Source organism: Zalophus californianus, chromosome 17, assembly GCF_009762305.2.
Source record: "Zalophus californianus isolate mZalCal1 chromosome 17, mZalCal1.pri.v2, whole genome shotgun sequence".
NCBI lineage: Eukaryota > Metazoa > Chordata > Mammalia > Carnivora > Otariidae > Zalophus > Zalophus californianus.
Genome location: NC_045611.1, coordinates 46,718,067 through 46,739,739, shown reverse-complemented (window position 1 = coordinate 46,739,739; position 21,673 = coordinate 46,718,067). Strand labels below are relative to the sequence as shown.

Below are 21,673 nucleotides of genomic sequence, written 5' to 3'. Positions count from 1 at the left end.
AATTCTGCTGAACAGCTGTTGGATGTCCATTCCACACACGGGCATTGTGCTAAGCACAACTCCTCTCTCTGAGGTTGGACAGCTGACTGAAGTAGGTATGTTTGGTCCCATTTTACAGTCAGGAATCTGAACCAGGGAGAAGTGAAAGTCACTTGCCCAAGGGCCCCAAGGGAAGAAATAGGGGAGCTGGCAGGTTGACCTCTATTCTTCACTGCTACACTGTATTGCTTCTGGTATCTGTCTAGAGGCTAGGGAACGGCCCCAAAGACCTTAGTTAGCTGAGCATGGGTATCCAAAGTCAGCCTTGGGGAGGGATTGAGGGAAAATGCTCATTGGTCACTGTCTGGAGTCTGAGAGATCCTAGGTGCAGAAGGAGCCTGCTGGGAGCACAGAGGATGGTGTGGGGGAGAGGAGTTTCTCAGGTGAGGCTGAGGGCTGTGGCTGGGGAAGCAAAGTTGGTCAGGTGGGATGCTCCAGCCCTTGGGGAGGGGGAGGCCTGCAGTGAAAACTGCTTCCTGATCCTGGAGAAGGAGGAGGAAGGCTTCTTGCCAGCCAGGGGCCCCCTGAGGCCTGGGGAGGAGGAGAGAAAGACAGAAATAGAAACAGAGCAGGAGGGAGGGGGATGGATCTGGGCAGACAGGGTGGGAGGCAGCAAGGACAGAAGCACCAGAGATTCACAGGCCATGAGGCTCCCTCACCCAGTGGCTCAGCCACACATCCATCTCCATCATCACGACTCCTGGATACTGAGGGCTTCCCACATGCCAGGCACTGTGCTCACGAACCCTCCCTGATGCAAGGAGAGAGTATGCAACCCAGAGCCCAGCAAAATGGTTACTCAGTAAGCGTGATTGCATTTATCCTCTGCAACAGATCTGTGTAGTGTATGCAGCCACTTTTCTAGAGGAGGAATCTGAAGTTTAGGGAGGTTAAGGAGTTTGCCCAAGATCACACAGCCAGGAAATGGCAGAGCCATGACTGGAAAGTTTACTGCCTCCGAATCCCGCACACCCAACCGTCTGACTATATTGTCTCTGATTCACCCAATAGAGCTTTATTGAGGTTGTACTGTGTACCTGGCCCTGTTCAGAGGATACGACAGTGAACAAAATAGTTTAACTAAAACAAAACAAGAAACCCTTGCCCCATGGAGCTCATATTCTAGACGGGGGAGGGGGGGTGAGAGTAAACAAGCACGTAAATAATGTATCTGGGAGTAAATAAGTGCCATGGAAAGAATGAGAAGGGGCTGGAATAGGGACTGACTGGGAGGCCTACTTTAGGTTGGGGGCTCAAGGAGTGTGATACTAGAGCTGAAGAAATCCCTTGTAGGAAGAGCCAGGGAAAAGCATTCCAGGCAAAGTGAATAGCACATGCAAAGGCCCTGAGGAAAGAGTGTGCTTGGTGTTTTGGAGGTAGTATGTCTGGACCGGAGCAAGTGGGAGAGTGGGAGGGGAGGGGGTGGGAGAGGCAAGCAGGGAATAGATTCTGCAGAGCCTTGTGGGCTGGGGTCAAGGATCAAGGTTGTATTCTCTGAGCTATGAGAAGCCAGTGGAGGATTGTCTGTAGAGGTGGTATACAGTCTGATTTCCAAGGAAGACCCCAGCTTTGGGTTGGTGTGTTTGTGCCTTCAAAACAGAATCAGGAACTGCCATCTCAGAATTTGGCATCCACCCATTGACATGTTTGGGGCCAACATGGTCCCCAGTTCAGCACTTTGGATAACACTCCACCCACCTTCCTTCACTTGTAACCCCTTCATTTGGTAGAGAAGTATTTATCAATGCCAATGCTATGCTTGTTTTTCAAAATTGAGAGCTCTAAACCCAAGGAACAGGTACACTAGGTGAGAGAGGGCCTAGGATCATCTAAGCGGAATGTTTGAGTATCTCTTCTGTGCCTGGCCTTGTGCTGGACACTGAAGACCCAGTCTCGGACTCAGTTTCTGCCCTCCTGGAGGCTGAGGGCAATCGCAGCCCTGTTGCTGTAAGTTCAGGAGACTGGGAGCCCAGCAGAGCTGCCTGCCCCTGCCCCAAGGTTCCCTCTGAACTAATAAGGGATACTTATTAGTTTAGAGTCTTTAGGTAGCAAGTGACAGGAACTCAGCTTCCCTGGATTAAGCATCAAAAGTGGGCACTGTTGGCTCATATATCTGGGATGCAGACAATTAAGGGTAAAGCTACAAGGAATTTGGCCTTCGAGACCAGAACCCAGACTCAATGCCACTCAGACACTTTAGTCACTCATTTCTCTGTTTCTCCCAGCTCAGATTCATCCTCTTCAACAACATGTGGTGGGGAAAATGGCCATTTATTTACAGACACATATTTGATGCTTCTAGCACCATAACCCCAAAGGTAAAATGGCAAAATCTCCTCCAGTCCTCAATGAGAAAGAAATCAGGGAAGGGCTCTGATTGGCCTGACTGGAGTCACATGACATTCCTGCTCTGACTGTAGGAGCCAAGGCAATGTAATGCTTTGATTGGCCAGGTGGGGGTGTGGGTTGTGTGGTCTGGGGGAGGGGAGGTTACTAAAATAATATTCGGTTGAACCATATGAAATCGCCAGTTTTGTAGGTTAGAAATGGCAGAACATGGGCAATTTCATATGATTGACCCTAAACAGTCACCAGAAAAGTAGGATGGGAAAACTTTTAGGCATATAAAAGCAATAGGAACCCCAGGGCACCCATGCAGAAGGATTTTTGAAGGAGAAGGTGGTATTAGCCGAGATATAAGGGATGAATGGGAAATGGCCAGGTGAAGACTTCACAGTGGCAGGAGAGTAGCAGGACATGCCCCAAGCACAGGGAACAGCGGATGCAGAGGCTGTCATGAGTGGGGACAAGGGAGGGCTTGCTTCTGTGCTCTGGAGATGGAGTGATCTGACTGAGCCAACCTGAGTCATACGTTCACCAAATGAAGAAGTAGGAAAACAGAGTTATTCCCCAAAGGAAAATTGAGGAGCTTTACCAGGAGAAATGGATGCTGAACAGGCCAAACCAAAATGTATCCAGTTCAAGAATTTTTGTTAGGCCTTGGCATCTCCAAGAAGGGATTTGAAACTCTAATTCCAGCACGCCTATTGAAGAGGGTCATATGCCAGAATTCAGATATCTCCTATATGATTCAAATGTTTACTAGCAAATATATGTTTGATAATGTAAGCTCTACGCCCAACATGGGGCTTGAACTCACGACCCTGAGATCAAGAGTTGCATGCATGCTCTACCAACTGAACCAGCCAGGCACCCCATATTATCAAATATTAATTGACTACCTTCTCTAGGTTCTATGCTGGGTGTACAGAGATGGATTTGTGAGGCTATATCTGGCTGCAAAAGACAGAAAACCCAATTAACATGACTTGAGACATTTGGTTATCTCATTTAATAAGAAGTCTGGAGTTAGGAGGTTTGGGGGTTTGGTGCAACGGCTCATTGATATCACCAAGGACCCAATTTCCTACTCTTTAGTTCTACCTTCCTTAGAAGAATAGCTTCATACTCTAGGTTCATTGCCTCTTGGTCACAAAATGACCACCACAGCTCCAGAGCTCACATCCTCATACTAGTGAACTAAGCAGGAAGGAAGGGAACACATGCAAGAGTTTTCTTTGCATCAGGGAAGAAAAAAAAAAACTCTAAACTAATAAGAGTAACAGCAACAAACACATATGTGGGGCTTAACCTGTGCCAAAAACTGTTTTAAATTCCTTACATAAATTAATTAATTTAAGAAGCCCTTCATTTAGATGGCTATCAAACTGCAAGGGAATCCCGAGAAGCAAGTGTCAGGCAAAGGGGAAAGAAGTTCATGCCATGGGCTTGGCAACTTATATCTTCCTTGCCACTGATTGCTTTAGGCTTAGGCAGGTGACTAAATTCTAGCCAATGAGACAAGCATGCACATCCAATAGGGAGTTTTTCTGGAAGGTTTTCTTTGCTTTTATTTTGTTTATTTTTTAAAAATATTTTATTTATTGGGGCGCCTGGGTGGCTCGGTCGGTTAAATGTCTGCCTCCTGCTCAGGTCATGATCTCAAGGTCCTGGGATTGAGCCCCACGTTGGACTCTCTGCTCAGCAGGGAGTCTGCTTCTCCTTCTCCTTCTGCTCCTACCCCCCACCTGTGATTTCTCTTTCTTTCTCTCTCAATCAAGTGCAGGCAAGCAGGGGGAGGGGCAGAGGGAAAGGGAGAGAGAGAATCCCAAGCAGACTCCGAAGGGAGTAAGGAGCCTGAAGCAGGGCTGGATCCCACGACCCAGAGACTGCAACCTGAGCCAAAGTCAAGAGTCAGTGGCTTAACTGACTGCACCACCCAGGCACCCCAGTTTTCCTTGCTTTTAAAAACTGTGGAAGATAAATGGATTTTTAGAGCAGGGAGATGGAATAGGAGCTTGCTCTGTCCACTCCAGGCATCGACCTGGTATTGCAGTACTTCCAGGAACGGTGCACCCCCTCGGGGGTAATACTAATGGTGCAAAAGGAAAAAAGAAAAAAAACCCAAAAACTGTGGAAGAAGGGGTGCTTGGGTGGTTCAGTCTGACTCCTGAATTCAGCTCAGGTTCTGATATTGGGGGTCATGGGAGCGAGCCCCAAGTTGGGCTCCCCACTCAGCAGGGAGTGTTTCTCCCCTCCCTCTGCCCCTCCCCCCCACTCATGCCCTCTCTCTCTCTCTCAAAATAAATAAATAAATCTAAAAAAACAAAACAAAACCAAACCTATATAGAAGGAGAGTTAGGGCCCAGACACTGTGGAGCAGAGGCAAGCTATCCACATTGAGCCTTGTCCAAAGTCATGACCCACAGAATCTGTGAGCAGGATAAAATTGTTGTCATTTTACTCCATTAAGTTTGAGGTGGTTGGTTGTGACAGCTGGAGCTGTGGCTGCCATCTTGAGGCCATGAGGTAGCCAGAGTAAGACTCAGCCAACAGAGATGGACAGAATTTGGTTCCCAAAGACATTATTACTGAATAATGAATTAACCAGTCCTAAAACAGCCCTGCCAGCTGACTTTTTGTTATGTGTGATAATAAACTCATTTTTATTTTCCCCATTTGAGTTGGGTTTCTGATACTCATTACAGGATAAAGCATCTTGATTAGACCTCTATCTGTCCTAGGTACCCATGGAACAGAGAGATATCCAGTTCACAAGGACAGGGATAGACAGAGAGACATATAAACATGTGTGTACATGCACACAGAACGGCCCACACATGGGCATGAACTTGCCGTTATGCATCCTTGGTCAGGCCCAGGCTCAGGCAGACACTCGCTTAAATCCATACATGCACACAGTCGCAGAAATGAGGGGCACACAACTATACACAACCAATTACACATTTTACCTACACCTTAGACATCCACCCTCAGTCACAGACTCACAATCATACACGTACCCAAGGATTCACTTAACACAGAAGGTTCCAATTCCTTCCTGTTTATTTGTGCATATTGTATAAAAGTAGAAAAACAAGCATTGCTTTTGGGTCTAGGTCAGTGCTAAAGCTTCATAAATAAGGGGCGAGAGGAAATAAGGCAGGGCTGGGGCTTCGTGCATAAATAAGGTCTGGGGTCCCAGATGGGCTGGGGGTGGGTCCAGGTCCTCAGACACACAGGTCTCCACTGGCGACACATTCCAGGTCCTTTTTGAGGAGGCGGAAGAGGTTGAACAGGACAGAGGCCTCGAGGCAGCCTTGAGACTCCTATGAAAGGGACACATGGTTGCCATTGCCCAGGCATCCGCCTCCTCCCTTACCCAGGGCCCGGGCATCCATCCCCGTCTCAAGTCACTCACCTTCTTTGAGGCCTCATGGAGCCGGTGCAGCCAGTGGTGGAGTAGGCCTCGGGGCTGGGGGCCTGCTGTGGGCTGAGCCTCGACCTGTGGGCAGAGGAGGGTGGTGTGTGAGGCAGGGCCTGGGACGGAGGGGTGAGGTCCCCTAAGCCCAGAACCCACAGACAGGGCCCGGGTGCCCCGAGCACTCACACAGGCCTGGAGCTCGGAGCGGATGTGGCGCAGCATGTGAAGGGGCTGGTCCAGGATGCCCCCGTGGGACCTGTCAGCCATGGTCTCCAGGACCTTCAGGGTCAAGGCCAGCTCAGCCTCCAAGGCTACAGGGCGCTCCCACATCTGGGGAGAGGTGAGAAAGAACAGGCGACGTGGAAAGGTAAGGAAGCATAGGCAAGCAGGCCCAGTTAAGTGGGGACAGGTCGGGAGCGCAGTTCCCTCCCTCCCTGGAAGGCAGGTGATAGGCGACACAGGATGGGGACAGGTGTTGGGTCAGGTGGGAGGGAGGCAGGAGAAGGGAACGCGTGAGGAAGGATGCAGATGAAGGATACAGGTGAGGTGGAAACCTAAGGGAAGATACAGGTGAAAGAGTGAAGTGGGGCAAGTGAAATGTGGTTCGTGGGTCACAGAAGTGTGGAGAGATGAGATGGGGAAGGGCGAACGGAGACAGGTTAGGGAAGGAGGTGGAGGGGGGCAGTTGGGTGCACAGGTGATCAGGGTGAAGGAAGGAGGCACGGACTCTGGGAAAGAGCAGTGGAAGAAAGGTGATGGGGGACACAAGGGAGACTCGGTGTGAGGGGGACAGATGATGGGGGAGGAAGGAATCAGCCTTGAGAGTAGACGGTGACAAACTGGCCAGGGCAAGGGGCTTGGGTGGGAGATAGACCCGGGAGAGAGAAAAAGGGAGAAATGAGAAGGAATTAGGTAAGAGTGACGGGGACAGGTGAAAGAGATAGGGACGTGGGGACAGGCAGAGAGGTGATCGAAAGGGACCTAAGGGAGGGATGGGGTCAGGGGAGCAGTTGAGGAAGGACAGGGGCCCAGGACAGGTGAGGAGAGACCAGACAGAGGGGAGGACAGGTGAGACAAAGGAGGTGGGGGCCACTTTGGGAGTGAGGGAGAGGGGCCAGGTGAGGGTAAGGGTGGCCTCACTTCCCACTCACCTGCAGCTGGCTCAGTTCCCTGTTTTTAGGGAAGAGGCGGGAGCCGCAACTCCAGTTTTTTAGTGAATTTTCCTAGAGAGTAAGAGCAGAGATTAGCCTACAGTAGGAGGGCCGGAGGCTAGCCCTTAGCTGCAAGGTTGACCTCGCAGGAGGGCTTGAGTTTAATCCATAGCAGAAAGGACAGAGGTTAGCCAAAGCTGAAAAGCTAGAGGCTAGCCCATCGCAGGAGGATGGGAGGTTAGCCCACTATAGCCAGGCAGCAGCTGGGCCAAAGCAAGAGTAGAGGTTAATCCACAACAATGGGGACTTACCAAGGCATCCTTGGCTTTCTTGAAGGCCTCCAGCTCCCTTGGTGACAGAGATTTGAACCTGCCCATGTCACAGCCCTTCCAGGTTGTGGTGGGCTTGAACGTGGGGACAGGGCCAGCTCTGGCCAAGCACAGCTCTGCAGTCACCAGCACCAGGACCCACACTGTGGCCATGATCAAATCGCAACCGCTTTCCTGGCTGCATGGCTCCGCTTTTTAGCCAGGCTAAATGAGCGATCCTGGCTGATGTGTGTAAAGTGAAAAGGCAAATGGAAAGTGTGATTTTCACGATGACTTGAAAGGCGTGAGTGGGTGGGGCCAGGTGCCGAGTCAGGTGAGCTCACAGGTGTGGGTGGAGCCAGATGAGCCAGAGCTCTGCCAAGAAGGAAAGAGAAACTGAAATTCCATCCCAGGACAAAGCCTAAGGAGTCCCTGACCTAGTTCAGGAGTTCCTGGAATTTTGGGAATCCACTGATTGAGGCCAAGGCAGGTAGAGGGATAGGAAGCGGTTGCAGCAGGGCAGGGACTAGGGCAGGGTGTGTGCAGTGAGGCTGCTTGGATGCGAGAGAGGGAGCTTCCCCTATCGGTTTAAGCTTGTTCTGGGAACTCATTTTATGCTCTGAACATTCCTGTGAGTTGTTACTTTTATGCTTGTCCCCATTTTACCGGCGAGAAAACTGAGGCACAGGAAGGAAAAATGACTTGCCGAAGGTCCCACGGCTGGTTAATGGCAGAGCTGGGGTTTGAATGGAGTCTCATGCGCTTACCCCCTATTCTATATATACAGCCAGAGAAGATGAGAACCTTTGGGAGTCACAGTCAGCCAGTTCTCCTGTCTCTCCCTCTAGGTAGCATGAAAGGGTAGGGACCTCCTCATTCGCTGGGGGCAAGAGAACTTACTGGGGACTGGAGGGGCTGCCTGGGGAGAAGGCAGTGAGGAGGGCTTCCAGAAGGCAGACGGAGTCTGGTTGCTTTGTTATCATCACCCCCCAAAGTAATAATAATTGTGTAGCATGTAGAAATTGCTTTGATGTGCAGGCACTTTATATTTTTCATTCCTTTATTTTTTTTTCTTGGCCCTTAGGTGCAGAGAGTTATTAATCATACTCTTCAGATCATAACATAGAATGACAATTGGCCCATGAAAGACTCTCTAAGGTCGCCCCCATACCCAATCCCCACTCCCACCCCACCCACCTGCAGATATACCCCCGTTAATGCGCTTGATATATAGCTGCAAAGATGTATCTTTATAATTTGTGATTTTGTGTGTCTATATGTATTTCCAATCTGCATAAATGGGACTGTGCTATAAATTTTGTTCTATCTCTTCCTTTTTTTTTTAAATGTATATTATGGAGATCTCTCCATATAGTGGAGGACACCAAGTTTTCTGTAACTGCTGCATTGTATTCCATGCAGCACTTTTACTTATCTACTCCCCCAGTGATGGACACTTAGGTTGTCTTTAGCTCCCCATCACCATAAGGCTCATACATATCCCCTCTGTGGGAAGTTTTCTAGGATACACCATAGCACCCCAGCTGGTGCCCCGCCACCATATCCCCTCAGCTCATTTTTTCACTCACTTGTAGATCTGGTGGGCAGTTCGTGAACACCCTGACAGCCTCCCATCTCATATGCCTGTTTCTTTCTTCTCCATCTGAGGTCTTTCTCCCGTCTGCCTGCAGAACACACTGGAAGTGTCAGGATTAATTCCCCAGGGGCAATCTTCCCCCAGAGAGGGTTGGGAACCGGTGAATAAATACTTTTGCTTCTCTTTTCCTCTGTGGGTTGATTCTAAGGTGTGTTCTGCATGACTCCTCAAGTCCTTAGAGGGTCCCCGCCTTGTAGGCATGAGCCCTAGTTAGTTGCTCACAGCAGTTGCCCTTTCAGAGCTGGGACTAGGGTGGGGAAGCAAGGTGACTGGGGGGTAAATTTTAAGGAAGGCACTCATGCTCAGGTTCAGGCAAATGCCCTGGTGCCTCACTTGCCTCCCTGTAGTCTGGACTCTGCACCATTTTTACTTTTTTTCTCCTCCGGTCCCAATTTCCCTGCTCACCTGTGTTTCCTGGGGATACCTCCCAAATAAACCACCTGTCCCCTTGGCTCAGGTCATGCTTTTGGGAGGCTCCAGATTAAGACATATATTCAGAGTAGGATTTCTGGGGCACAGAGTATACCTGAACTTGTATTGTCTAGTTAGCACTGTTCGATAGAACTTTCTGCAAGGTTGGAAGTGTTCTATGTCTGTGCTGTCCAATACAGTAACCACTAGCCACATGGAGCTATTGAGTGCTTAAAATTTAGCTAGTGCAATGGAGGAATTGAATTTTCAGGGTTTTTTTGTTGTTGTTGTTATTTTTCTTTAATTAATTAATTAATTAATTAAAGATTTTATATATTTATTTATTTGAGAGAGAGCAGGGGGAGGGGCAGACGGAGAGGGAGAAAGAATCTCAAGCCAACCTGAGGGTGGAGCCCAAGGCAGGACTCTATCCCAGAGCCATCATGTTCCAAGCCGAAATCAACAGTCCAATGCCCAACGGATTGAGCCATCCAGGTGCCCCTCATTTTTCTTTAATTTAAATTTAATTGATGTATGTGGCTGATGGCTACCATAACGGGCAGTGCAGTCCTAAATATTCATCTATTGCTTTCCAAAATAGTTGCAACTGCTTCCCTCACTCTGGAAGTGCTCCAGAGTTCTAGTATTCTGGCAATAATGGGACCTCCTCAACACCTGGCTTTGTTTTTTGTTTTGTTTTTTTAAGATTTTATTTATTTATTTGACAGAGAGAGATAGTGAGAGCAGGAATACAAGCAGGAGGAGTGGGGGAGGGAGAAGCAAGCTTCCTGCCTAGCAGGGACCCCAACGTGGGACTCCACCCCAGGACCCTGGGATCATGACCTGAGCCCAAGGCAGATGCTTAATGACTGAGCCACCCAGGCGCCCCAACACCTGGCTTTAATCTAGTTGGTGAGGCTGTGGACCTTGACTATGAGCCTGATGCAAAATAGATGAGAGTTCTGAGGTTGTAGGAAGAGTGAATTTTGCATGTGGAAAGAATGTAAATACTTTGTAGCCAGAAGGAGGACTGTAGTAGTTTTAAAACATGTCTTCAAAGCCTTTGAAGTGATTCTATCCCCTTCCCTTGAATCTGGGCTGGCCTTAGTAGCTCATGTGTAACCATAGGTGCTGCATGACCTCTGAGGTTAAATCAGAAAAGGCCAGCTTGGTTGGTTCTCTTGAGACTCTCACTCAAGGGGAAGGCTAGCTGCCGTGTGGGAAGGATGACCACCTTGTGACCACATACTACCACCTCCATCAGGTGTCAACTGCCAGCCATGTGGATGAGCCATCTCAGACGTTCAGCCCAGCTCTCCGTTCCCCCAAACTATGGTTGGGGTTCTATCACTATCAATCCCCGCTCCATCAAGAGCCCTAAAGCCATTTTATTCTATTGCTCCCATGCCTCTGGGGTCCAGAGCATAAAATAATTATATATGCACACGTATATTCATACATATACAATCTCCCCTTTTGTATACAAATGGATCTCTCTGTCTCTGTCTCTCTCTTCTCTCTCTCATTACAATAACTATATAACAAATTATCCAAAACTCCAAAAACTGTGATTCAGCCACTGTGCAAGGATGTGTAAACAGAGCTCTGATTATTGCAGTCAAACTCTTAAAATGGAATTATAGTCTCATAATACCCTAAACGTCCAGGATACAAGAGAAAATAATTCATTATACTCAATATTTCAAGAATCAGGAAAATCTTAAATAGAATGGGAAAAGCCAATAAGTGGATGCCAACACCAAGATGACACAGATATTGGAACTGTCTGACAAGAATTTTAAAGTAACTTGTAAAAATGCTTCAAGGAGCACTCATGAACCCTTTTGAAACAAATTAAAAAATATAGAGTCTCGGGGCATCTGGGTGGCTCAGTCGGTTAAGTGTCCAATTCTTGATTTTGTCTCAGGTCATGATCTCAGGGTTGTGAGGTCCAGCCCTGCCTAGGGTTCCCTGCTCAGTGAGGAGTCTGCTTGAGATTCTCTCTCCCTCTACCCCTCCCCCACTTTGTGCTCTTTCTGTCTCTCAAATAAATAAAAATCTTAAAAAATAAAATAAAATAAATTATCCACTCTGAATAACAAAAAGTAAATAGATTGAAGTCTACACAAAAGAGAAGTAAATTTTTTTTTCTAAATTAAAAGGTACCTATTGAGATAAAAGGAGCTTCGGGGACTTTTGGGACAATAACAAAAGATCTAATTATCACATCATTGAAGTTCCAGGAGAAAAACAGAAAGAAATTTCAGTCTGAAAAAAATATTTGAAGAAATAATGGCTGAACTATTGCATTTTGGTAAACTACCTAAGTCTACAGATTCAAGAAGCTGAGTAAATTTCAAATAGGATAAAGCAAAGAAAGCCATATCCAGGCACATCATAGTCAAACTTCTGAAAACTAAGGACAAAGAATCCTGACAGTAACCAGCGTTCCACCGCAGGAGCCACTGAGGAGGAGTAGCCACATATCCGTGCTACCCTATGGCAGGGACCTCAACAACAGACGCAAGATGACTAAGAACATGAGCAAGCCGAGGCGCGGCCACCGCCATGGGCACACCGCGAAGCACACCATGTTCGTGCAGGACGTGATCTGAGAGGTGTGCAGCTTCACCCTATATGAGTGACGTGCCATGGAGCTGCGCAAGGTCTCCAAGGACAAGCCTGTCTTAAGTTCATCAAGAAAAGGGTGGAGACACACACCCATGCCAAGAGAAAGAGAGAGGAGCTGAGCAATGTGCTGGTAGCCGTGAGGAAAGCGGCAGTCAAGAAGAACTGAACCCCTCCCCTCTGAAGAAAGAAAGGAAGAAAGGAAGGAAGGAAGGAAGGAAGAAAGGAAGAAAGGAAGAAAAGAAAAGAAAGAAGACAGACAAAGAAAGAGAAGAAAAAGAAAGAAAGAAAAGAAAGAAAGAAAGAAAGAAAGAAAGAAAGAAAGAAAGAAAGAAAGAAAAAGAAAGAAAGAAAGAAAGAAAGAAAGAAAGAAAGAAAGAAAGAAAGAAAGAAAGAAAGAAAGAAAGAAAGAAAGAAAGAAAGAAAGAAAGAAAGAAAGAAAGAAAGAAAGAAAGAGGGGCACCTGGGTGACTCAGTTGGTTAAGCGACTGCCTTTGGCTCAGGTCATGATCCTGGAGTCTCAGGATTGAGTCCCGCATCGGGCTCCCTCCTCAGTGGGAGGTCTGCCTCTCCCTCTGACCTTACCCTCTCTCATGCACTCTATCTTTCTCACTCTCTCTCTCTCAAATAAATAAATAAAATCTTTGAAAAAAAAGAAAGAAAGAAGAAAGAAAGAAAGAAAGAGAAAGAAAGAAAGAAAGAAAGAAAGAAAGAAAGAAAGAAAGAAAGAAAGAAAGAAAGTCAAAGAGAATTGACACATTACACCTTATAGGGGAACAATCATTTGACTGACAGCAGATTTCTCTTCAGCATCTATGGAGGCCAGGAGAAAGTAGCACATTTTTCAAATGCTGAAAGAAAAAAACTATCAACCCAGACTGCTTTATCCAGTGAAAATATTCTTTAGGAAAGAAGGTGAAATAAAGGCATTTTTAAGTGAAGAAAACTAAGAAAACTTGTTACCAGCAGACCTGTATTGAAAGAATTACTGACATTCTTCAAACAGAAAGAAAATGAAGACCAAAGGAAACCTAGAATATCAGAAATGAAGAAAGGCGTATGGAATGGGTAAGTATGTAGGTAAATATAATAGACTAACCTCCTTGAAAGTTTTAAAAATAATGTTGGATGTTTGAAAGCAAAGTATACTGCTGTTTGATGTTATTCTCAATGTATTTAAAAAGATATTTAAGATACTTATGTATTTATAAAGCAGAGAGGGTAAAGGACCTAAATAGCAATATTTCTGCATTTCATTGAGGTGGTAAAATGTCAATAGTAAAACACCGTGATAAGCTATATTTATATGTATATTGAAATCCTAGAGGAACCACTAAAAAACCTACACAAAGAAATATATGCAAAATCACCATTGATAAAGCAAAATGAAACACTAAACAATGTTCAAGTAATTCACAGGAAGGCAGGAGAAAGGAAAGCAAATATTGAAAAATAAAAAGAACAAATAAGTCAATCAGAGAAAGACATGTATCACATGACCTCACTGATATGAGGAATTCTTAATCTCAGGAAACAAACTGAGTGTTACTGGAGTGGTCGGGGGTGGGAGGGATGGGGTGGCTGGGTGATAGATATTGGGGAGGGTATGTGCTACGGTGAGCGCTGTGAATTGTGCAAGACTGTTGAATCACAGATCTGTACTTCTGAAACAAATAACGCAACATATTTTAAGAAAAAAGAAAAAGAAGAAGATAATAGAAGAGGAAGAAAAGGGGAGTATGTCAGAGGGGGAGACGAACCATGAGAGATGATGGACTCTGAAAAACAAACTGAGGGTTCTAGAGGGGAGGGGGGTAGGGGGATGGGTTAGCCTGGTGATGGGTATTGAGGAGGGCACGTTCTGCATGGAGCACTGGGTGTTATGAACAAACAATGAATCATGGAACACTGCACCAAAAACTAATGATGTAATATATGGTGATTAAAATAAAAATAAAAAAATAAAAAAAAAAAAAGGAAAAAAAAAAAAGAAAGAAAAATAAAAAGAACAGAAAAAAGACGGCAGACTTCAGTATTACCATATTAATAATTACATTAAATATTGGGGGTGCCTGGTGGCTCACTTGGTTAAGTGTCTGACTCTTGATTTCAGCTCAGGTCATGATCTCAGGGTTGTGAGATCAAGCCTCCTGTCAGGCTCTGCCCTGAGCGTGGAGCCTGCTTGAAGCTCTCTATTTCCCTCTCCCTCTGCCCCTCCCCCCACTCATGTGCACTCTCTCTCTAAAAAATAAAATAAAGTCTTTTAAAAATTACATTAAATGTAAATGGTCTATATGTAGTTTAGGCAGAATTCTTAGACTTGATACGCAAAGCATAATCCTTTAAAAAAACAAAAAAAGATCAATTGGACTTTATCAAAATTAAAAACTTACTCTGTGAAAGACTCTGTTAACAGGACAAGAAAATAAGTAACTGACTGGAAGAAAATATTAGCAAACCATATATCTGACAAGGACTGGTATCTAGAATATTTTTTAAAACTCTCAAGGGGGCACCTGGGTGACACAGTTGGTTAAGCATCTGACTCTTGGTTTCGGCTCAGGTGGTGATCTCAGGGTTGTGGGATTGAGCCCCACGTAGGGCTCCACACTCAGTGCAGAGTCTGCTTGAGATTCTCTCCCTCCTACTCATGCTCACTCTCTCTCTCTCTCAAAATAAATAAATCTTTAAAAAAAAAAAACTTGTCAAAACCCATCAATTAAAAAAAAATCCAAAAATCCAATTAGAAAATTGGCAGAAGAAATTGACATTTCACTAAAAAGAATATTCAGATGGTATATGAACACAAGAAAAGATGTTAGTATTGCTTACCATTAGGGAAATGCAGATTAAATGACGAACAACCACTATACACCTATTAGTATGGCTAATTATAATAATACTGATTAGACCAAATGCTGGTGAGGATTCGAAGAAACTAGAACTCTCATATGTTGCTGGTGGGAGTGTAAAATGGTACAGCCACTCTAGAAAAACAGTTGGCAGTTTCTTAAAAAGTTAAACATACACTTACACTGCATGACTCCATAATCACACTCAGGGGTATTTTATCCTGGAGGAACAAAAATGTGTTGACACAAAAATCTGATATGAATATTCATGGCCCTTTTTTTTTTTAAGTAGGCTCCGTGACCAGTATGGGGCTTGAACTCATGACCCTGAGATCAAGAGTCGCATATTCTTCCGACTAAGCCAACCAGGTGCTCCTTATGGCACTTTTATTTATTTATTTATTTATTTTTAAAGATTTTATTTATTTATTTGACAGAGACATAGCGAGAGAGGGAACACAAGCAGGGGGTGTGCGAGAGGGAGAAGCAGGCTTCCCACCGAGCGGGGAGCCCAATGCGGGGCTCGATCCCAGGACCCTGAGATCATGACCTGAGCCAAAGGCAGACGTTTAACCGACTGAGCCACCCAGGCGCCCCACCTTATGGCACTTTTAATAGCCCATTAAACTATAAGTATTACCTAAACTAATATTAGTAATTTGTAGTAACCTCAAGCTAGAAACAATCCACATGTCCTTCAACAGGTGAACAGTTAAATATCCCATTATTGGGGCGCCTGGGTGGCTCAGTTGGTCAGGCGACTGCCTTTGGCTCAGGTCATGATCCTGGAGTCTCAGGATCGAGTCCCGCATCGGGCTCCCTGCTCAGCGGGGAATCTGCTTCTCCCTCTGACCCTCTTCCCTCTCATGCTCTCTATCTCTCATTCTCTCTCTCTCAAATAAATAAATAAAATCTTTAAAAAAAATATCCCATTATTGGCGCATCTGTACGATGGAATAGTACTTACTCAGCAAAAAAGGAAGGAACTAGTGAGGCACACAAGTTGGATGGCTTTTCAGGACATTGTGCTGAGTGAAGGAAGCCAGTCTCAAAAGGTTACATGATATATGATTCCATTTATATCACATTCTTGCAATGACAAAAGTTGGAGAACAGGTCAGGAGAGTAACAGCAGAGGGATGATGGTGTGACTGTAAAGGGGTGGCCCTTGGGCGTTTCTTTGGGGTGAGGAGACAACTCTGTATTTTGATTGTGGTGTTTATTTATACATGTGATGAAATGTCACTGAATCATACACAAAGACAGACAAAAAATATGAATGTATTCAAAAGCTGACATCCCGGTAAGGTCTGTAATCTAGTTAATTGTATTGTGACAACGTCGGTTTCCTAGTTTGAGAGTGTGCTATAGTTACGTAATGATGGATATGGGGAACTTCTCTGCAGTATTTTTACAACTTCTTGTAAGTTTTTAGTATTTTAAAATAAAAAAATTAAAGTTGATAAAAATGTACTAAAAGAAAAAATTGATCCCATGATTATTTTTCCATTCAGCTTATATTATTCCCCTTTCTTTATTACCTCCCTCTCCACCCCTCCCTTTCCTACTCAAACCCGCAAAGATAACCATTGTTAATTCACAGCTTTCCCTATACTTATAGCAAATGCAGGTTCATGGCACATATTCTTGTTGTTACTTTTACAAAAGTGGTGTCAATCATATGGGATACATTTTTCTGCAATTCGCCTTTCTTGCTTTACAATGGTCCTAAAAATGGCCAAACTTGTCTTGGGTGGTCTGGGTAGGTCTGGGTGAAGGAATAAAGGGCACAGATTCCAGGTGGGGGTGGAGAGAGCTGCATCAGGGGACCCTGAGTGGGGTCTCAGCCCCACTTCCACTGTCCACCCCGCACACGGTGCCACCTTGGATTCTCTGATGTGTCTCTCAGGACCCCCACTGCAACGTCAGGGTTGGAGGACCCTGGGAGAGAACACAGGGGTGCATCTTCAAGGGCAGAGGGTGGGATATGGGCAGAAAGGAACACTTTGGGTCACCTAAGGGTAAAGGAGGCGGACTGGCTCCACCAGCTTTCAGCTTTTGCTGCAGAATCTCAGATTCCACACACAGATCCCAATCCCAGGGGACCTCCATCTCCTACGCAGCCTTTTCTATATCCTCCTTCCTGCCTCTTGCCCATCTCTTCCATGCAGATCTGAGACATCCTGCTGCCTCCCAAGTCCCTTCCCCGCTCTGAGGTCCACAGCCCTGACCCCACCCCTGGGCATTCAGAAGCTCTGAGAACCACTGAGGGGTCCTGGGTGGGAAACAGGCAGCCCCTGTCAGCAAAAAGGATATGAGAGAAAGGACAAATGGAGAATAAGTGAAGGTGGACAGATTAGAAAAACAGAGGTGGAGGATCCAAGATGAAGGGGGAGATCTGTGAGGAGTGACTGAGGAGGGGACCGGCAGCAAGGCCGGTGAAGGGAGGGATGGCTGGATAAGAACAGGTGAGAAGGTTAAGTGCAGGGGTGGGTGGTGGAGAGCTGGGTGTTGGGACAGGTGACTGAGAGAATTGTAGGGAAGCTAGGGGAGGGAGAGAAGTGAAGGCAGACAGGTTAGAGAGACTGGTGAGGAGAGCCAGATGACATGGCCAGGTGAGGCAGGGGGGCTAAGACTCCCATTGGACTCCGCTCCTTCTCTCTGACTTGCTCCTTGCCTGTGTCTGCCACCTGGACCACTCAAGTACTTCTCCTTAGGTCTCTCTTTAACCTGACCTTGTGGGTCTCTTTCTCACCAATCACCTGTCTCCCTTCACCTGACCCCACTGTCCGGCTCAGTTTGCCCCTCACATGTACCCGTGTACCCTCACATGTATCCTTTAAGCTCCCCCAGCTCCTCAATTGCTGTAGCAGTACCCAGTTTCAGGTCCCATGGAGGGGCCGAAACCATGGTCTACTAAGTACCTAAGAATTCTCTCATCCATTCTCTCATCAAATATTAATGAGCTCCTACTCTGTGCCAAGGATGACCAAGTGTTTACTGTTTGGGTCCCTCAGCATGGAGTGGTGTTGAGGACAGTGGCAAGACAGGGGTCTCAGTCCACAGCATGAGCAATGGAGGGTGGACCTCAATAGTAAGAGCTACCACTGTTATCTCTCAATGAAGGAAAGTGAGTCCACAGAGGACCAGAGAGAGGCATGCCTGGAGTGGGAGTGTTGGAAGTGAGCCTTTAGCAGGACAGATGGGAAATCATAAGCCATCATGGCTACATTCGAATGCTTACCCTATACTAGCCACTGTTCTAAATATGTCCCATCTTCGGGGCACCTGGAAGGCTCAGTTAGTTAAACATCTGACTCTTGGTTTTGGCTCAGGTCATGATCTCACAGTCCATGGGGTCAAGCCACATGTTGGGCTCTGCGCTCAGTGCAGTCTGCTTCAGATTCTCTCTCCCTCTCCCTCCCTCCCACTCACTGCCTCAAATAAACAAATAAATAAAATCTTTTACAAAATATGTCCCACTTTCCAGATGAAGAAACTGAGGCACAGAGAAGTAAAATAATCTGTTTCAGGCCACGAAGTTGGTAGGTGGTGGAGTCAGATTCAAAGACCGGTCTGCCGGGCGCCTGGGTGGCTCAGTTGGTTAAGCGACTGTCTTCGGCTCAGGTCATGATCCTGGAGTCCTGGGATGGAGTCCCGCATTGGGCTCCCTGCCTCAGCAGGGAGTCTGCTTCTCCCTCTGACCCTCTTCCCTCTCGTGCTCTCTATCTCTCATTCTCTCTCTCTCAAACAAATAAATAAAATCTTTTTAAAAAAAAGGTTGTTTAAAAAACAAAACAAAACAAAACAAAAAACAAAGACTGGTCTGCCTGATTCCAGAGCTTGCCTTCTTAACCCCCATGGGGGAGATTTGCAAAGGTGGTGGCACATTCTCTTGGATGCCCGGTGATGAGATCCTCACAATACAACAGCCTCTCCCCAGGTTGAGGGTGTCACCAAGACCAGGACTGGACCTGTGGTCCTACCTGTTGGATGGATGGGCTGAAGAGATAGGACATGGCAGGGAGAGGGGAAGCAGGACTGGGCCATGGATTGGGGCAGATGATGGATGGATGGATGGGTGGATGGATGATGGATGTGTGGATGGATGGATGGTGAATGGATGGATGGATGGGTAGATGAATGGATGGATAGATGGATAGTTGATCAGGGGAGGGAAGTCAGCCTCACCTAGCTTTGCCTCTAATTTCTGGCTGTGGAAATGGTTGCTACTTCTTTTCTGTGTGTGTGATTCTCTTGGAGTCTCAGTCTCCCCGTTTGGGTTCAGCTTTTGATTTCTTGGGTTGCAGTGTGTGGCGCTTTGCTGCTGTTTTTGGGCTCTGGTCCCTAGCTTGGTGTCTGCATCTCCATTTTAGTCTGTTTCCACTCTTTTATCTACATCTCCATGGCTCCTGGGGCCCCAAGGGGCAGATTTTAGCCTTGCTCAGTGTTTCTCATTTTTGGCTGCATATTAGAAACACTTGGGGGAGCTGACAAGAGCTGACAATAATAATAACCATTTATTTGGTGCATATCCTATGCCAAGCACTGTATTTGCGTTAACTCATTTAATGCTTACTATGATCTTATGAGGTAGCAATTACTATCACCCCCATTTTATAGATGAGGAAACTGAGACTTCAAGAAGACACTTCCAAATCTCACAGTTAATTATAGGCAGAACTGGGATTGAACTCAATGCTCCTTAAACTTTTAACATGTGTACGAATCACCTGAGGATTTTGGCAAAATGCAGATTTCCGATTAATAGGTCAGGGACAGGGCCTGAGATTCTGCATTTCTAACACTCTCCCAAGGTGATGCCAATGGTCTGTGGATCACACTCTCAGAAGCAAGAGTTTTAACTGCCTCTTGGTATAGAGCAGCTGTTCTCAAAGTGCGATCCTTGGGCCAGCAGCATCAGCTTCACCTAGGAACTTGTCAGAAATGCCCATTGTCTGAACTACAGAATCAGCAATTCTAGGGTCCAGCAATCTATGTATTAGCAAGACTTCCAGCTGATTCCAATGGCCGTTAAAGTTTGGGGCCCCACTGATAGAGTGTAATCATTAAGACCAGGGGAATCTCTGGTCTTAGACATTGGTATCTTTAGAATTCCCCAGGGGATTGTTAAGCAAGCAAAACCACTGGATTGGCTGGAGGGACAATCCAGTTTAAATAAGTGAAGCAACTGCACCATCTGAATTTAGAACTTGCAGGCAGGGTTTGGGCAGAACTGGGGAGGCCAGGTGGGCAGTGGCCAGGAGGTGACAGATGAGAGATTGAATTTGAAAGAGAAACAGAAAGGAGGCTAGAGCAGGGAGCCTGGAAGTCTTTTGGAAAAAGACTCCTGGACTGGTAAATCCTTAGAACCCATGGAGTTGGTGGTGGTGAGGGGGGTAGTTTCCCTGAGTCCAGGCCTTATTTTCCTTGTAAGGGGCACAAAGTAAGGGGGCAGATGTTTTTGAAGAAACTGGAGCATGGTGGAGGCCTTTCTTGGAATCTTAGGGGACACATGGAGGGTTTGGGCGGTTCCAGGACAAAGATGATGAGTTTGCATGAATTGTCCCAAACACACCCCATAGTAAATAAGGATGACAGTGGTACATGAAATGTGCAAAATGCTTTATACCCGTGATTATACAGACTCCTCATGATGACCTTCTCCAGTATTGTTCTCCTTTTCCTGTTGATGAATTGAGGTTTCATTGCAACCATCAAGTCACCTTTGACCTCTCTCTCTTTCCCTCTTTTTCTCCCTTTCTTTGTCTCTGTCACTCTGTCTGTCTGTCTGTCTCCCACACATTCATCAGCAAATCCTGCTGGCTGTACTTCCAAAATGTCTCCAAATTCACCCACTTCTGATCCTCTTCTCACCCCCATCCTGCCCTGTCTGTGGTCACTTCCTGCCCAGGCATTCCCAGCAGCCCCTCCCTGACCCCCTCCCTCTTCCCGTCTGTGACTGTCCACATACAGCCAGAGATGATATCCCCCCTCTGTTCAAATCACCTGTCATGCCTAACAAAGCCCTTTGAGAGCTAGCCCCTCCAGGCCTTCTAACCTCATCTCCCTGTTCACCCCACTTCTCTACCAGATGGCCTCATTGTTGTCTCTTGAACAACCTCCTTTCTCCCTGTGTCACGGCTCCTAGTTGCAAACAACAGGATCCACACTGGCTAATTTGAGCAAAGACATGTGATAAGGACATCGAGAGGCTCATGGATTCTTGGAGAGGGCGGAAAGGCAGATTATGAACCTAAAACCTAGAATAATCCCTAACTGCTCCACAAGGGCCTCTCTGGGGGGGGGGGGCGGTGAAACCCCATCCCTGCTGCTTAGAACCTCTGATAGTCAGGACCAGACTCTAGGAGCATCCTTCACAATCTCCCTCAAAGAACTAGAGGCTTCTGTTGCAGGGGCCACCAGGTGACTGCTCTCCATGCTTGTGGCTCACTTTTTTTTTTTTTTAAGAACGAAACCCAACATTTACTGAGCACTTCTTATCTCCCAGCTAGTTAGTGACTTCATTTAATTCTTACAATCACTACATGAAGTAGGTACTATTATTGTTCCAATTTTATAGATGAGGAAACCAAGGGTCAGCAAGGTGAGGCAACTCAGTCAAGGTCAAACCATTGTCTTTATTTTTTTATTTGTATTTTTTAAAAAGATTTTATTTATTTATTTAGAGAGAACATGAGCGGGGGCTGGGGGGAAGGGCAAGGGGAAAGGGAGAGAGAATCTCAAGTAGACTCCACACTGAGCACAGATCCTGAGGCAGGGCTCGATCTATGAACCCTGAGATCATGACCTGGGCCGAAATCAAGAGTCAGACACTTAACTGATTGAGCCACCCAGGCGCC

General features: G+C 46.3%; 1 protein-coding gene and 1 pseudogene across 2 annotated transcripts; one reads left to right on the top strand and one right to left on the bottom strand.

Annotated features, from left to right (window-relative positions):
* The first annotated feature begins 4,336 nt into the window (after positions 1-4,336).
* LOC113936796 lies at positions 4,337-4,460 on the top strand (annotated as a pseudogene).
* Positions 4,461-5,592: 1,132 nt separating this feature from the next.
* Positions 5,593-7,450, bottom strand: LOC113936556 (interferon lambda-1-like). Of its 2 annotated transcripts, none has more exons than XM_027619911.1 (5): positions 7,266-7,450; positions 6,955-7,026; positions 5,984-6,133; positions 5,801-5,878; positions 5,593-5,708 (listed from the first exon to the last, which is right to left on the bottom strand). In XM_027619911.1, the coding sequence occupies exons 1-5, from the start codon at positions 7,434-7,436 to the stop codon at positions 5,610-5,612; spliced, it is 570 nt and encodes a 189-aa protein (XP_027475712.1). In that variant the 5' UTR covers positions 7,437-7,450; the 3' UTR covers positions 5,593-5,609. The 2 variants fall into 2 exon arrangements, with proteins under 2 accessions (XP_027475712.1, XP_027475711.1); XM_027619910.1 differs by having other exon boundaries at positions 5,610-5,708; positions 5,801-5,884; positions 5,990-6,133; positions 7,266-7,436.
* Positions 7,451-21,673: the final 14,223 nt, after the last annotated feature.

Coding starts and splice junctions, on each gene's coding strand:
- LOC113936556 (XM_027619911.1), bottom strand. CDS start 7,436: ATGGCCACAGTGTGGGTCCTGGTGCTGGTGACTGCAGAGCTGTGCTTG. Junction 7,027..7,265: donor AGAAAGCCAAGGATGCCTTG/GTAAGTCCCCAT, acceptor CTTACTCTCTAG/GAAAATTCACTAAAAAACTG. Junction 6,134..6,954: donor GGGAACTGAGCCAGCTGCAG/GTGAGTGGGAAG, acceptor ACCTCTCCCCAG/ATGTGGGAGCGCCCTGTAGC.